The sequence below is a fragment of the Pholis gunnellus genome (assembly GCF_910591455.1).
Source record: "Pholis gunnellus genome assembly, chromosome: 18".
NCBI lineage: Eukaryota > Metazoa > Chordata > Actinopteri > Perciformes > Pholidae > Pholis > Pholis gunnellus.
In genome coordinates this window covers 17,495,981-17,513,139 of record NC_136545.1, presented here as the reverse complement: position 1 = coordinate 17,513,139, position 17,159 = coordinate 17,495,981, and the positions used below count along the sequence as shown (strand labels likewise).

The 17,159-nt window shown below is 42.8% G+C and overlaps 1 protein-coding gene across 3 annotated transcripts in view; it reads left to right on the top strand.

The window, feature by feature from the left end:
- col5a1 (procollagen, type V, alpha 1) overlaps nt 1–15,595 on the top strand; it is a 69,500-nt gene extending 53,905 nt beyond the window's left edge. For 2 of the 3 annotated variants that reach the window (XM_079179368.1, XM_079179366.1), the window contains 24 exons: nt 98–205; nt 1,372–1,425; nt 1,581–1,634; nt 1,750–1,857; nt 1,953–2,006; nt 2,105–2,212; nt 4,499–4,552; nt 4,801–4,908; nt 5,069–5,122; nt 5,225–5,278; nt 5,383–5,436; nt 5,551–5,604; nt 5,703–5,810; nt 6,019–6,072; nt 6,174–6,227; nt 6,452–6,559; nt 6,692–6,745; nt 6,846–6,881; nt 7,001–7,054; nt 7,179–7,449; nt 8,354–8,466; nt 10,030–10,098; nt 12,591–12,824; nt 13,018–15,595. In XM_079179368.1, the coding sequence (XP_079035494.1) occupies nt 98–205; nt 1,372–1,425; nt 1,581–1,634; nt 1,750–1,857; nt 1,953–2,006; nt 2,105–2,212; nt 4,499–4,552; nt 4,801–4,908; nt 5,069–5,122; nt 5,225–5,278; nt 5,383–5,436; nt 5,551–5,604; nt 5,703–5,810; nt 6,019–6,072; nt 6,174–6,227; nt 6,452–6,559; nt 6,692–6,745; nt 6,846–6,881; nt 7,001–7,054; nt 7,179–7,449; nt 8,354–8,466; nt 10,030–10,098; nt 12,591–12,824; nt 13,018–13,164 (2,166 nt within the window). In that variant the 3' untranslated portion in view covers nt 13,165–15,595. Of the gene's footprint in view, nt 1–97; nt 206–1,371; nt 1,426–1,580; nt 1,635–1,749; nt 1,858–1,952; nt 2,007–2,104; nt 2,213–4,498; nt 4,553–4,800; nt 4,909–5,068; nt 5,123–5,224; nt 5,279–5,382; nt 5,437–5,550; nt 5,605–5,702; nt 5,811–6,018; nt 6,073–6,173; nt 6,228–6,451; nt 6,560–6,691; nt 6,746–6,845; nt 6,882–7,000; nt 7,055–7,178; nt 7,450–8,353; nt 8,467–10,029; nt 10,099–10,165; nt 10,235–12,590; nt 12,825–13,017 lie in introns of all 3 variants that reach the window. The other variant, XM_079179367.1, reaches the window with a different exon arrangement.
- Nucleotides 15,596–17,159: the final 1,564 nt, after the last annotated feature.

The following is a 17,159-nucleotide window of genomic DNA, read 5'->3' as shown; positions in this document are numbered from 1 at the left end:
CATCACATTATAGAGATTTCTGCGACATACTGAAAAATAGCAAATATCACAGATTAAAGCATTGGCTGACGAAATTCTGGAAAAAAAAATATTTCAGGGAGAGAAAGGACCTCAAGGCCCAGCTGGAAGAGACGGTATTCAGGGACCTGTGGGTCTGCCAGGACCTGGAGGACCTCCTGGACCATCTGGGGAGGACGGAGACAAGGTGGGTTGCTTTTCATGTCTCGTTTTGCCGCCCACGTAGATTGAAGTAGGATGAAATTCATGTAAAACTGCATTAAAGCTTTCACTTTTTGCGCGCTCACACACTAATATGCAGACCATAATGCACACCTAGAACCTCACAAAGACACTGAACTTTGCAGTTGATATCTAAGCCAGATATCCTCTAGTCTCTTTCCCTGTGACCTTAAACGCTCCAAGGGGAATTTGTCTGACAGAGTTTGCATCGATTAACGGATCTTTAAAAGGCGAACCTGCCTTGTCGCAGCTTTGTTCTCCTCCCTACAAACAGACAGAGGAGAGGGAGGACTTTTGTGGCAATGGCGGAATGAGTGAAAGTGACCCTTTAGTATTCAGAAGCGAGAACAACTCTTCATCCCCTCGAAAAAAAATATTTGTAGGAAGATCAGCCACATAGATACTCAGAGGATAATCTCTTATCCTTTGAAGAATGCCTCAGTTCTTAACCGGCCTTGCGCCGGCCCCAGCGGTGCAGACGGACACAGAGAATACAGAGGGTATTTACCATGCAGATAAAAAGGATCTCGCGAGCTAATGTTTACACTCATTCAGACACTTTCTCATTATAAGTCCTGTCCGTGGGGAGCGAACAACTCCAAGGCCTTTATTTTAAGACTAATGCTGCCTCGCAAAGAGCATTGTCTGACTCAAACCCAAAAGTAAATGCCTTTGGGTTTGGACAGATATTAACATTATTTCTCCAAACACCCACAGCATGTGGAGGCTTTGAAAGAATGATGCAAGGTTCTTCACTCTGGGAATGCTGGTGCAAACAGGTTGAGATGGGACTGATTATCTATTCTGTTTTGACTGCTAGTAGCACCAGTGACTCAGCCATCATGATAAGCCGCCCCCCCCCCAAAAAAAATGTTTTTACTATAACTGTATTTGGCACCATTTGCCAGAGAAGGATGTAATTGAAATATCCATAGACAGATCTAAAAAATAACATCCAAAAGGTTGGATGTAGTTGAGTGTAGGTTTTATTGTGCTTTGATATGTCAGTTTCCGTTCTGGGAGGTGTTTGATGGTATTTTAACATACTTCATTGTCACACATATTTATGTCCCTCTTGCTTGTGTTACTTACTTTACTTTGAGAGTTTTAACTGACTTTGTCATTCCACAGGGAGAGCTTGGAGAGCCAGGCCAGAAAGGAGGCAAGGGTGACAAAGGAGAGCATGTAAGTTTTTGTTTATTTATAGCAATCATAAATACATTGTTTGTTTATCATTTTACCGTCGGAGGCTTTCAGTCTGATCCATTTTTACTGTAAATTTGTGGGTTTTGACAGTTTTGAGTTGATTGTCCCTTCGATGTGTTCCTTCTCCTCTGCAGGGTCCACCTGGTCCCACCGGCCCTCAAGGGCCCGTTGGAGCACCCGGTCCTGCTGTAAGTGTCTAGTTTACATTGGGGGTTCAGATCATTCAACGCCTCATCTACAGCACCACCCACCAGGCTTTGTATCTCTTTGATTGTGACCCCTTTCATCTGCCTTGTTCTACAGGGTGCAGATGGCGAGCCCGGTCCCAGAGGTCAGCAGGGTCTGTTCGGCCAGAAGGGAGATGAAGGGTCAAGAGGATTCCCCGGACCTCCAGGTCCAGTCGGGCTGCAGGTGCGGACTGCAATGAAACATATGAACTATGGTCAAATGTTGTCATTGAGAAACTCAGAGGCAATAATGGTTAAACCCTCTGCACACTCCCACAGGGCTTGCCTGGTCCACCTGGTGAGAAAGGTGAAACTGGAGACGTTGGTCAAATGGTGAGTATATACAAGTGTTATCATTCAATACAAGGAGTTTTTTTGCATCATCCTGCATTTGTCTTTACTTATTAAACCGTATCCTCTCTCCCATGTAGGGTCCACCCGGTCCCCCTGGTCCCAGAGGCCCCTCAGGGCCCGCAGGAGCTGATGGCCCTCAGGGACCTCCTGGCGGTATTGGAAACCCTGGTTCTGTTGGAGAAAAGGTAAACCTCACTTCTACGTTTGGTTTGATAGTGGAGCGGTGAAGCTGAGGTTATGTTCAAGTAGCATAATGCTATTGTGTTGTTGGCAAGAAATGTTTATACATCACACCTGCCACTTCTTTAGTTGGTGTAAGTGTGAACACAGACATCTCCAAAACAAAGAATCATTTCAGTTATGCTGTTTTGTGCCACTTTTCATTTGATACTAATTATATCTGTCCTGCAAGCAATTAAGTAAATAGACAATATAATCACTTCAGCAAACAAACAGACCGTAAAAGCACATTGTATTGTGTCGACACGCTAAACCTAGGTATTTGACTACAAAAACTATTTTGTGCACATATTTACACACAGACATTATGATTTAAATTGTTTCTTTAAACAATATTTCAACTGAAAAAGGAACATCACCCACCCATGCTAATGTATGTATGCAGTGCTGTGTATCTGCGTTGTGGTACCCGCCTCCAGGTAGGATACGACTATGCGCGGAGAAGCCAGCCTGGACTAAAGCTGCCTATGGCTCATAAAGTGGATGGTAGTAGCTGTTGTGATTGTCCATCATGGAAGTCCACTCGACCTGCTGAAATGTATTCTTTCAAATTGGCAATGGTATTCATCGTGCTACAGCCTTTTTGTTCCAGATGGCACCTCTGGTCCCGCTCCAAAAAACACTGAGTACCACGTCTCTCTAGATGTGAATTGTTTGAGTAACGATTCATTTTTCAGAGACTCAGACAACAAAACAAAGTGTTACATAATACAAACACATTTTTTATTGTAACAACCCTATAAGAAATACATGATGCAGCTTTAGTCCGGTTGACTGGTTTTTACTACACTTTGGAAGCGACGGATTCGGGGTGCAAGCAGTTTGTTTGAGTGCTCTGTGGCAAAGACTGTAAATTATAGTTTTTTTTAAAGGCTTCTGGGCCATTAATATTCCCATTCCTATTTATATGATACCCTTTTAAATGAGACATGACATTTCTGCCGCAGAGTGACAGATGCACAGAAAATGTAATGGACGTGTTGCCACCCCCCAACAGTACTATTGCTGGGTGCAAAGATTTTGAATTCATTCTCAAAGACGCTGTGTGATAAATGCATTATTATACGGGAGCGCTCATATAGTCGGCTCCTATTTGTTGCTGCTTTTTCATTATGAAAAGGCCTACTTTGGCAGCAGCTGGACTGCTGTGCGGTGCACTTTCTCTCCGTAGTGATGGTGTGATTTTCTTTTATCGGGTTCAGTCAATAGAATCACCTTTTGCTCCTCTATAATCTCCCTGAGGATAGCCTGTCCTTCTCCTGTGCAAACAAACACAGCTCTTTTGGCTAATCACTCTTTAGCTGATCTGGCATTTTATCGGCCAGTCCAGGGAGCTGGCAAGCGACTGAGCTCAAGTTTTTTTTTTTTGTTAACACATCCCTCATATATCTGTGACGAGCAGCTGTCTTCAATGCTCTCAGTTTCCCTGTTGTCAGCGGATTTCCCAGGCAGCCCCGAGGTGAACATTAGCAGGTTGCTGTAAGGATGGAGTCGAGGCCTGTTCAGGGCTTCTCAGATGCAATGTTGCATAAAGACCCGCTTCTGATACAGGAGGATCAGTCATGCTTTGAAACAAGCGTGCCGACTAGTAAGAGTGGATTTCCTTACAGCAACAACAAGACGGTTTGGAAGACAGCCACACACTAATTTGGCATATCAGCTGATGTTCACAATGCAGAGCTGTTGTTCATGCTAGAGGGAATCTGGATATCTTTAACACATCACCACTCAGCTTGGCTTTGGCTCTGCAGAGCTGTCCTATCGATTGGCCCCCCTGTCTCCAAAATATGACAAAAGCAAACATTTGTCCCTTAAGCAGGTGTGGCAGACTGCATCTGCAGTAAACCCCGGCGGTCGAGGATTGTAGGCTTATGTGACAGTGAATAACGGTAGTGCCCAGTGTATAGGTGAGTCAACAGAGCAACTATCCAATAAGGCAGGGGGAAAGAGGACAAGATATATGGGCCGCTTCCAGTGAGAACAGTGAGGTCAGCGCCCTCCGGTGCTCCAGCCGCCCAATCTGCCCGCACTTGATGGATTGAAATCTCTCGTGTCATCTCTTTCTATCCACATTTTGGTGACAAGGGTACCGGGACAGTGAGGGCTGCTGTAAATGATGGGATTTTTAGAACCAACAACAAATCACCTTTCTCTCTGTGTGTCTCTCTCACCCTCCACTCCCTCCCTCCCTCCCTCTCTCTCTCTCTCTCTCTCTCTCTTTCTCTTATCAGGGAGATTCTGGTGAAACAGGAGAGCCAGGTCTTCAGGGAGAACTTGGCCCACCAGTGAGTTAACCGATGTTCTTTCCTCCATATTTACATAAATAAGTACCAGCGACGAATGAAAGAACCAACAATATTTCACCACCAATTGAATCACTGTTGGTCAATAGGTAGACTACAAAATCTGTGTATCTAATTATTAGGCTATACGTTTAATTAATAGGTTATACATTTTACTTTGACTTTACCTTCGTCATTTTCCACTTAAATCTACGAGGACCTCATCACTAAAATACTGCGTAATATTTTAGGGTCCTAGAGGAGAGCGAGGAGAAAAGGGAGAGTCCGGTCCGGCTGGTACAGCTGGACCTCCTGGCCCTAAGGGTCCCCCTGGAGATGATGGTCCCAAAGGCAGCCCAGTAAGTCTTTTTCCACCTTCGACCTCAGGCAATACATTTTTTTTTTTACAAATCAATGTACCCTCAAAACTGATTTTACCTCACACAAAGGACGACCATTGTGACTTTCAGCTCGATATCTTTTCCAAAACAAAGTGATGCAAGTTTCATTGATTTTCAGGGTCCAAGTGGTTTCCCCGGTGACCCTGGTCCCCCTGGAGAGACCGGTCCAGCTGTACGTATGGCATGAGCAAATGAATTGTGCCAAACTCTATCCCTTACACTTTGTTTTTGATGCAATGCAGCATGACTGAGGCTCTCTTAATTGTGTATGCAGGGGTTAGACGGTCCCGCTGGTGACAAAGGAGATGATGGAGAGGCTGGTCAAGCTGTAAGTGTTGTTTACTTTACTACAACTCTATGTGCCGAGAAGGAATTATTTTAGGATAAAGACCATTTAAATCACAAAATGAATACTGTTAAATTTTCATTTAGGGTTCTCCTGGACCCACCGGAGAGTCGGGTCCCTCCGGACCACCAGGAAAGAGAGTAAGTACTGTCCTTTGCTCTCTTGTCCTTGTTGCTATCCATGTCAAAGTGTTGAAATGTTCTTTCTTTGTATTCCACAATATTCATCTCTGTCATCTTGTTTCTTTTAAATAGGGGCCCCTTGGAGTCACAGGACCTGAGGGAAGACTAGGAGAGAAAGGAGCCAAGGTAATACATCCAACAAATACAGATTTTCTGTCCACATCGTACACCAACAAATGAGCAAGAATCTAATGGTTTGTGTGCATCCTGATTTTGTGTGAAAGGGAGAGTCTGGCATGGAAGGTCCCCAAGGAAAGACAGGTCCTGTTGGTCCTCAAGGATCACCTGGCAAGCCCGGTTCTGAAGGCCTCAGGGGAATCCCTGGCCCAGTTGTAAGTAAAGTGTTTCTCACCATCACGCCAGTTTATTACAGTCGTATCTCAATGTTGTGTGGTATTGTTAAAAACAGCTTACAGAGCAGGTGAACACATGTGGTTTTCAATAAACTGCTGAACATAAAAGGAGCCGTGCTATTTATGGAATCGTGTTTTCTTATGAGCCAGGGGGTAAAAACACTGTGCAATTTGTATTTCTATGCAGGGAGAGCAAGGTTTCCCTGGTTCTCCAGGTCCAGATGGACCTCCTGGACCGATGGTGAGTAGAATTTACTTTGAACTGAGGAATCTCACATAATGTGTGATCCGAATCCTCATTCAACAGTTATCTTTCTCTCCAATGTGTCCCCCCTCTCACAGGGTCCTCCTGGTCTACCCGGCTTGAAAGGAGACTCTGGTGTCAAAGGAGAAAAGGTGAGCTACTTGCACAACTGAACTTTTGATGCAGAGCATTAGCTTAATTCTAAGACTAATGGGCCTCTTTACTAACAGATTGATTAGATCTGTTGTTTGCCTCCAGCTATCAAATCATTACCGTAATGATTAGACGGGAGAGCCAGAGAAATGCATTATATGGCTTATGTTTGTGATGGTGTATTATTGACTGTGTGTGTGTGTGTGTTGTTCTCCACCCTCAGGGCCATCCGGGTCTTATTGGTCTTATCGGACCTCCAGGTGAACAGGGAGAGAAGGGTGACCGAGGTCTTCCTGGTCCACCAGGATCACATGGTTCCAAAGGAGACAATGTAAGTAAACAACATGAGTCATGCCACGCTTTCTGTTTGAGTCAAGATGCAACATAAGAAAGAAACAATGCTTCTTCTGTTGTCAAAAACAGCAGTAATGTATTCACATTCTCTATTTTCTTTTTTTTTTAGGGTATTTCAGGTCCCTCAGGGCCACTTGGTCCCCTTGGTCCTCCCGGATTACCTGTAAGACTCCTCAAATGTATTGTGCTACTGCATGTCCTTAACTCAATAGCGTGTAATGCCTGTGCCAATATTGATTACTTGGCCATATTTGTGTCCTTAGGGTCCATCTGGTCCCAAAGGTGCTAAAGGGTCATCGGTAAGTGTCTTACTGAATGAATGCTGCATCCCATCAGAAACAGTAACAAGCATTAATCATGACACATGAAATCATTTTGTAGTTTAAGATCAAGCATTGCTTTAATTTGTCCTGCTCAGGGTCAAACTGGACCAAAGGGAGAGAGTGGTACATCTGGACCTCCCGGCCCTCCTGTAAGTCAAAGACTCCATCATCATTTTGTATCTCACACTCTCTGTGAGTCATTATCTCCACACATTTACATAATCTCCCTCTTTATCTCTGACTTGGCATTTGTCTCTCATCTCTCCATAATAGGGCCCTCCCGGCGATGTCATCCACCCACTCCCCATCATGTCTAACATGAAGGGCAGAACTCGCAGAAACATCGACGCCAGCGAGATGTCGGACGACGCCGCCGCCGTGGATGCCAACTACAAGGACTACGACGACGGCATGGAGGAAATCTTTGGCTCGCTCAACTCCCTGAAGCTGGAGATCGAGCAGATGAAGCACCCGCTGGGCACACAGAGCAACCCCGCTCGTACCTGCAAAGACCTGCAGCTCTGCCACCCTGATTTCCCAGATGGTTCGTATTATGCTCCGTCTAAAATGAGGCATGAGGTCCATTGTCCAATCCTTCCACTCCACAGTTTTTAATTACTCCACTGAAATAGCCGTTATCATACAACAGGTCTCTATAGATAAAAAAAAGTCCTCATGCTATGCAAATTTGAGCTGCTAGCCTCACATACGTCCCTTCCAGCCACACCTATGTGACGCACATCCACTGCAGTATACACCCCCACATTGAGTAACATCACTTATTAAAAGCCAAGGATAGGCAGGTCAGAGGAGCTGAAATATGTCCTGTTCAGTGTATGTAGGTCAACTACAGCTAATTATACATAGATAATATATTAATCGTTAAAGTCATTTTTGAAATGCCAAACTTGTCATTTGTGAAGATTTGCTGCTTATCTTTCCCTCATGTGACAGTAAATAGAGTATCTTGAAATCCCCCCCCGGGGACTTTAGATGATCTTCTCTGACCAGAAAATGAAACATTAATAATATAGACTTTTCTCTAATAATAATAATCATTAGTTGCCGTTCCAAAAATCCACCATTTATCATCATTAAATGCCACAGTTTCAGTATTTCAGCAGCTAATCCGTCACTGCAGCATAGTACTTGTAATTGTTTAAATATCATTAGTTAATGCAAGTATTTCTATTTCCGTATAATATTCCATCCGTTTAACAAGTTATTTAATTTTTTATTTAAGCAATATTCAGGACTTTTCCTGTGTACAACATCTCTGAATAAGATTGTAGGCACAATAGAGACTGACTGTGGAGACGTGGAAGATATTTTTAGCTCAGACCATATAATGTCAGACATTGCCTTGACCTAAGGGAGTACAGTATATAGACTTTAAATCATAAACACCACTCTATAATCGCTCTCTCTCTTTATCTCCATCTCTCCAGGTGACTACTGGATTGATCCAAACCAGGGCTGCTCTCGGGACTCCTTCAAGGTTTACTGCAACTTCACAGCAGGTGGAGAGAGCTGCATCTACCCAGATAAGAAGTCTGAAGGGGTAAGTCTGGCCGCGTGTACACAAACACTTGTACACAGAGTGGAAAGTCAGGTTGAGGATATGTTATACAGAAATGTTGGCACTCTTTCCAGTAAGATGATGTCGGAGAAAGGAAAAAACTGTTTTACTATTTTCAGTCTCCAGTTTGTGATTTGATTGACAGTGAAATAAGTCTGTGTTTTCCTCACGTCTGGGACTAACCGCTGTACATACTGTATAAATAACCCATTTCAAGGCAGCAATGGTTGCAACAGTAACTCTATTGTATCTACTCATGCACCCACACAATCAGCCTCCATGAGATTACCTTGTGTGTTGTTATGTGGAAGATGACGCCACTTTAGGGGCCATTTTACAAACTAAAGCTAAATCTCAGTTTAGTTCTGGCAGTTGGTAACCACAAGGAGACAACTCCCTCATTCAAACACACACATTCACCCACCCACTCTATTGTTTCAGTGCCATTTTTTAGATTGAATGCCATTAAGGACCCGCAAAGCCTTTGGCAGGTGACAGACACACTGTAGAAGATTTTCGCTTCATTACTTATGAGTGTGTGCGGAGGAGAGGAGCAGAGTGGTGAAACACTGGAAACGCTGTCTTTGACAAGTCAGGGTTGTGTAATAGCACGCTGCTACAGCCATTTTAATGATCCCACTCACCGAGCCTCAGAGGAGCAGGAGTTTGCTTAAGCTTAGAATAATGAAGCAGACTTTTTATAGCGTGCTGGTGATGGGCTGAAGAAAAGCCTCTGCTGTCAGTCTCGGCGTGGAGACTGCAAACACACCCACATGCGTATAGATTGGCACAGCTATTATGAGAGCACACACAGTTATACGCCGTCCACGCACCGTGCAGAATCACAGTCACACAAAGCCAGACACGAACTCACGGATGCTAAAAAAGAAAAAAAAAGTTGCAGAAAGAATATATATTTTCTCCTCGGCTCAGTTCGTCCCAGTGAAGTCAACTGAAGGTCACCTTCAAGGCAGCGTGGGTCTAATGTATGCCATCTCCTGGCGATAAGTCATCTCCGGCTCATCATTCATTAACGCATTAAGCTCTTGATGACAGTTCCATATCAAACCCTGCTATCTAATTATAGAGAAATTCATCATTGTCATGGCTGAGATCATTAGAGCTGTGCCCTGTTGGCCAATTTACAGCTTTTAATGGCATAACAAAGTTAGTGCACCGTGGCTGCACTGCACTCACACTGAACAGCAGGGATAGAGGCCGCGGTATAAGAGCTCCTTGCAGGCGATCATTGCTTAATTAATCACTGTGTACTCATGAATTTTTCAGCAGCAATGAGCTGCCAGCCACAGTTTGTACTGTACAAAATGGCATAATGGCTTACTAAAATCTTCTGCCCCGGACCGGTTGGTCTGCTTGATCTTGCTGAATACTGTTTCAGGTCCGGAAGACTCCTCTGAGGACAAACAGAAGGAGGAAGAGGGGAGGAAAAAAAGGAGATGGGGTGATTTTCTGTCAGATCTGTTTCCTTTCTTTAACGCTGCCTGTTTTTCCCTCCTCTGCCTCTCTGTCGATCCATGCCCCCAGGCTAGGCTCACATCCTGGGTAAAGGAGAATCCCGGCTCATGGTTCAGTGAATTCAAACGTGGTAAACTGGTAAGCCAGACTCCCGACTTTCCTAAGTCCCTTTCCCTTTTTCCTGAACGCCTCTTATATTTTACAGAGCAAAATGGCAAAATGGCCCAAAGACTCGCCAGGCACATGGTATAGTCACTACAAGAGAGGTTCCCTGGTAAGTGGCCCCGCCTGCGGTCACAGAGTCCTGGCTGAGGCCTGGACTCTGTGTGCCTGAGGCTCTGCATGGTTTTGGTTCTGCCCTACAAAGTCTTGTTCATGTTGTTGGTTGTCACTTCGTTGGGGCGCATGATTCAGCACGAGCTGCACTCACCTTCAGTCCGACATCAGAGGCGATGCTCTTACGAGGCAATGAAGAAGAGGTTTGTGGACCACGCGGGCGAGATTTGCCTGCGATGAATCAATACATTTGGCATCTAATGGAGTTTAACAAATGGAAAACAATGTTCTGCTGTTGCACTCCACTCTGCCACACCTCTGCTACATTAAGAGAGCATCTCCTGGTGACTGTGTGCCTCAACACTCACATGACTCAAGACAACAACATCCAGCTTATTTAATAGTTTGGAAAACAACAGAGGAGTGAATACATCACTTAACACTTCCCTTCCTTACACATTACATTTTTTGTTGTACATCTTAACAAGTTCCTGCCTCAGCAGGTCATTTATCCTCCACAAGGGGGGAAACATAAGCACCAGTCCCTCTCTGCTGCTGCCATTCAGCTGCACTCACATTCCCAGTATCTCCCTTAAACACTACTTAGATCCGGTGGAGTAGCTCTGAGTCAAACAGGTCAGGCACTCAGTCACCACCCAGGGGCTTCTGGGTACTCAGTCACTGTTGACTTGCGGCTGTGATGATAAAGAGGTAATGTTTTTCTGGCGATTTCCGGCTGGTTCCACACGCTGGGCTGGGGAGGGGAGGAAAGGGATGAAGAGTGGTGGGGTAAAAAAAAAAAAGCATGGGAGTACCCGACCACCATGAAAACAGTGGCACTACGTAGAGCCACGATGCCGACACTCAATCAACATATTGCAGAACAAAGTCATCATTTTAAAAATGAAATCTTGTGATTAATTAGCTAGTTAATTCATTGGCACTACATTTTCTTTTTGCACAAATAGATGGAGAAGATGATCCGCTCCCTCTGTTAATGTGACGTTTGAGTGTCGGTACTCTGGGTTTGTGTGTGCATGCGTGTGAACGATCGCTTATGTGCAAGAACAACCAGTCGAGAAAGACCACATCCAGGTTTGCTGCTCTGGCTGCATTGTGTGGATGCTGCATGCGCTCTACTCTCAGTTAAGTCCTGTATGTCTGAAAGACGAAGCGACTATGTGGATCTAATGGATTCCTGACGGTTGGTATGTAGATAGTCACGCACGGACATTAAACGGAACCATAAATCCAAAGCTGCCATCTTATCAGTCAGGAGGATTACAAGGCACTGCAATTAGCTTAATTGAATATATCTCTGTTTTCCGTAAAAACAAACAAAAAAAAGCGAGAGGTTAATTATAGGTTAATTACCAGGCAATTAACATATCATTACTGCAACACATTTCCTATTAGGGATAATTACATTTTCATGTACACACAATAATTTGCTCATATATTTTACATAATTACAAAATCAACATTTAAATTAGATGTTTAGTTATGCTTATTTGTTGTACTTTGACGGCAGATGTTTTATCAGTACAGCTTCCAGTTATCACACCTAAATATTCTGCGACCTTCTTTCCCAACAATATAGTATCATCACCTGATTGTTTAAGAACCAAGGACTTTGTTTCACGCTCATCTTCACCCTGGAAACGTTTGCATATATTTGCACATTCAACAAAATGCCATGAAAAGACCAAAGCCTGCAATGAAGTCGTTCTACTAACAAGAATTCCATTGTCCAAAAATTATTTAAAAAAATAAAAACACACTAGTGAGCCACACAGTTGCACTCCTTAGTACACAATAGTGTACTAAATAATTATTTATCCACAGGGGAAAAAAGTCCTCAAAAATTCACTTCTTTGAATGTTTGCTAAAAACTACAGTGGCTTGCTGTTAAAGGACATTTAGTGTATTTACGTCGTCAATAAGAATGAATGGGCTTAGAGCTGAGTGCCACAAACAAGGTAGGTAAGTCAGAAAGTATTGTGAGTATTTTGGTCTTTTCATGGGATTTGTTGACGTTAGGAAAAGTATAGAATCTCACCAACCGTATCCTTTGATCATCAGACAAAAATGCCGTCCTGTATTGTCTTAAGATTTTTTTCTAACGCTGTTGTCAATAAGAAACACGTCCTAGAACTCCAAACACAGCAGTAAAACTTGAATACAAATTACTACTCATAACTTTAATGAAAACATCCCCCAAGAGACAAGAACGCTGCACAACGGAGACACGACAGTGTGCTCTGTGAATCTTTATAGGATCTTCAGGATACTCCTCGGTCTTTAAACTGATACATTTTTAAAATGTTCAACTCCACATGTGTTCCTCTTCGCAGCTCTCCTACGTGGATGCGGAGGGCAACCCCATCAGCGTGGTCCAGATGACTTTCATGCGGCTGCTGAGCGCGGCAGCCAGACAGAACATGACATACAACTGCTACCAGTCGGTGGCCTGGCACGACCAGGGTCAAGACAACTACGACAAGGCCATCCGCTTCCTGGGCTCCAACGACGAGGAGATGTCTTACGATAACAACCCCTACATCCGCGCGGTGGTCGATGGCTGTGCGGTGAGTCAAAGAGATGTGTGTGTGTTTGCGTAAGCGGTTGGCGGAGCTCCTTTGATGGAATACCGTCAGAAAATGATGTGTCTGTTGTCTTTGTAGTGGCTCAGTCAATAAGTGTGTGATGTTTTTATTTCTGAAGACTTTTTTTCACACTCTTAACTCTGCCTCCTCCTGCTGTGTCTTTTCTCTCCCACAGTTGAAAAAGGGTTACGAAAAGACAGTACTTGAGATCAACACACCAAAGGTGGAGCAGGTGCCAATTGTGGACATCATGTTCAACGATTTCGGCGGCTCCACGCAGAAGTTTGGATTTGAAGTGGGCCCTGTCTGTTTCCTCGGCTAAGACTGTTTACCGAACAAATGGAGAAAAAAAAGCATAATATTTGTTTTCTCAGAAAATAAAAAAAAACAATTGAAAAACAATAGGACAATTCTATTTGTAAAAAAAGTAACTTTTGTTTCCATAAAGCAACACGTATGAGTAAAATGAAATCAAGTTGAGAATGCAGTGAAATTCTAGAGGAATACGAAATAACCTTGAAACCTCAGTGTGCCTTCTCCATCACATGCAAGTTTTGAAACTGGATGTCAGGTCCTGCCTCCTCATACACACACACACACACACACACACACACACACAACCCTAGCCCCATGTCATCACACTTGATTTAGACTTTAAACAACGAAGGCGACCCTGAGAGCTGCAGCCGTTCCAGGCGGCCGCAGTACCTGCCACGGACTCCATTTGATTTGGCTCTTTTCTTTTTCTCAAGTTCTGATCTCGTGTTTTCCCTCATCTCCCCGGCTTTTTCCACTTGTCCTTTGTTGGTTTGTTTGCTCATTAGCTACGGGAGCTTTGTTTGTGCATACTTCTCTCCCCATTCCCTTGGAATGGACCTTATATATATAAATATATATAAATAATTTTTATGTTTGTAAGTACATTCTGTATATTATTTTTCCTGGTAATGTTTATTGCTTCTGGCTTCAAAACGTGCATGTGACTTTATTAATTGTGAAGTAGGAGACGATGGATACGGGGATAACATCTAAATTGTAGAAAATATATCGAAAGTGAGGAAATTTGACTTGTAAATTGAAAAACAAAACAAACGGAGAAAAAACAACCTTATTTGGAAGTCCTGTCTTGTTGTGGAGCACACCTTGTTGTAATTTAAGAGCAGAATGGAAATAAAAGCGGAAAACAAGCTCTGTGATAGTATGTGACAGTTTGATTTGCGTAACGAACAAAAAAAAAAAAGAGAATACATTCCTCCTTTTGTGCCGTCTGAACAGAACACACGCCTCGGTGGCGATATCATTAACTTAATAAACAGCCTCTGTTATGTTCCTGAAGTACACATCTATCTGACTATGCAATGGGAGATGATGTCACCTTTTCATGAAAACACAAAGAAATCAAAACCTAGGTGCTATTCTCTCTCTTCTGTGGTGCTATGTATTTCTTTTTTGAGTTTGAATGAAAGGAAATTTGTGGTTATGATATTCCATCCGCCAGCAGTCCCCTGACTCTCTTAACCCCTACATCTGACGCAGGTGGATCTTTGCTGCATCCATTTCTTTTTCTTATTTTTTTTTTTATTGGTTTTTCATGTTCATCTGCGGTGTTTGCATGCCATATCTCTACGTATCCACTCACAGATCGGTGCAGCATGATTTCTCCTGCTTCAGCGGACCGCACAGATAAGACACTTGTACCAAATGTTGGAATAACCAGAGGAAACTAAGAGGTCTCTGTTGGCTTTGCATATCATTGCTCTAAGATGCTGCATTATGGCTCTTGCTGTTGGATCATCTGTGCCACATCAAACTGATGGAGTTGACGAGTGGACATGTTGTGATTGGGCCAAAGCGAAAAGGGATATTGTCCAAAGTTTTGTTTGGTGAATGAAACCCTAAACTCTCCCACCAAAAGGTTTTCAGGTATATATTTAGCTTTAAGAGCCATGGCGGCTTCAAATCTTTTTTTTGTTTTGTTATGGAAACAACTTGATATTTTTCTTAGAAGCAGGTCACTAAATTAGCCAGATTAAAGCGCAAAATAAAAATGCTTGTTGGTCTACTATTTTTGCCCTTATTGTAATTATGCTCTTTGTTCAAACGATGCACTCTTTGCTTATGACCACTAGTATCTACCACAGATTTTTTACAGCCCTTCAAACATACGTTTGTTTTGTTTCCTTTTTTTTATCTTCAAATATGTGACTTGAACCATTTCTGTTAAGATAACTATGCTTAGATCTTTGGCTTTATTTTTTCATTGGGATGCAGTACACCCACATTTAAAACTTTCCTCTCAATAAAAAGGAGAAACACATTTTTTTGTAAATTTCCAGAACCAGCAGTGATTCTGCCATTGTTTTGTTTCAGTTTGTAGATTTCCGTTTGTCTGTCTGTTTGTTTGTTTTCACAGTCTTGTCAAACCTGTGTAAGGATAAGAGGATAGAAGTTATATTGGTTTTTATGTCAATAAATTCAAGTTTACTGTGGCCATCCACTCTTGTATGTCTTTTGAAGCATTAAAACCTATTTGTATGCATGAAATTGTAAAGTTTTTTCTCTTGTTATGATCTCCAGTCCACGTTTTATTCATCGGGATACATCGCTTCTTCAATGATGAATAAAGGGTCATGTCCACAATTGTGAAGTGGAGAGAAAATGATGAACTTGTAACTCTACCAAAGCCAATGTTCGTTTGTAGTATATTTATTGTACTATTTAAAATAAAAAAATAAATGTTAAATGATACCATAGTTTTAAGTGTAAGAGGCCCCCTCTTTACATGCACACAGGAAAACAAAAGGTATTGTTATAAGGTTATATATTTACCACATATTTTACATGAGCTCCTTTTTAATGGAGCCTTTCGGGATGCGTTTGGCCACATCTCTTTAAATATACAGTCCTGTTAACGTCTCTGCTGTGTGTGTGTGTGAGAGAATGTGTGTTGAAAGTTTAGACTATATGGATGCTAAATGAATGAGAGGTCTGTTTAAAGATGTATCAGGAAAGGCTACAATTCATTTACTACCATGTATGTTTAATAGTGTCAAACAACTCTTTCTCCACAAGAAAGAAGTTCTCAGGCTGCACCTCGTGATGGGACACGCGGTCATCCAACGATTGTTCCCGGCTGACGCCTCCAACGAAGACTGCTTAAAGAACCTCCCCGGCGAGGCTTTTTTTGGACGGCTAATGTTTGCACTTCTATCACGTCAGGTTAATATCTACACCGCCTGCAGCGCATTATGATAAGCCAGGAAAGATATGTATACTATTTATGATGACTGTTCACTGTTATGTATTTCATGCAAACCTTGCTCAGTTAAAATAAAATGCTTCTCTTTTTAACCCTCGCATGCACCACGAATTTCAATAATCAGTATCTTTAAAGCTTTGATCAAATCCGTGGTGCTGATGATGACTTGCAGCACTTCTAGTGTCTCATTAGTAGAAACCCTCGCACGGTGCACGTTAAGCCTAGCACAGCAAGTTGTTGAGCATGATACCATGATCAATATTTAATGCAGAGTTTACAGGATGGATTTAGGACGATCAGAAAGCATGGATTATACTGAGGCGGCATCTTGTGCGAGAAAAGCAGAAACCGAAGCGAATTCCTCATCCACGCACAGAACTACTTGCAATGCAAGGGGTGATAAGTGGGGCATCAAAGTGGGTTGAGGATGAGAAAATGAAAAAAAAGTAACATCAGGTAGGGATTTAGCTCCCTCCAATCATGGCAACAGGTGATGTGTCAAAAGACCACAGCAGCATCCAAGTGTAATAAGCATGGGAAACATGAAGAAGAAGAGCAGATTCAGGACGTGTGAAGAGGTCACTCTGGGACATGCAAATGTATTCTGAGCTAAGTGACGCTCACGGGGTTTTATAGTTGAGCAAACGAATCAACCAAACACTGAAGTGTGCAAGGTACTGAGCTGCCTGAGGATGAACTTGGACGTTATCAGATCCCTCGGAGCATTAATACAGCAGCAAACCGCTATTTAACATGTAAAGATACATGTTAAATACCTGAGCAGACCATGAAGTCGCCCTAAACGTCTTTCTGGGTGACACTGTTGTGGTAGCAAACTGTTCCTCGCTGCTCTTCCCTCTCTATGATTGCTTGAAAAGTTAGAAATGTATATATATATAATTATATTCAATCACAGAAAGTCTAATTATTAGATGTTAAGGAGTGCTGTTAATATGTGGTCTGGGCTGGTTAGGGAACCGCTAAAGGGTCAAGCGGCAGACGTTCATAGGGAGATTTGGGACGGAGCCCCGTGTTAATGTGTAATTGCTTTGAGCCGG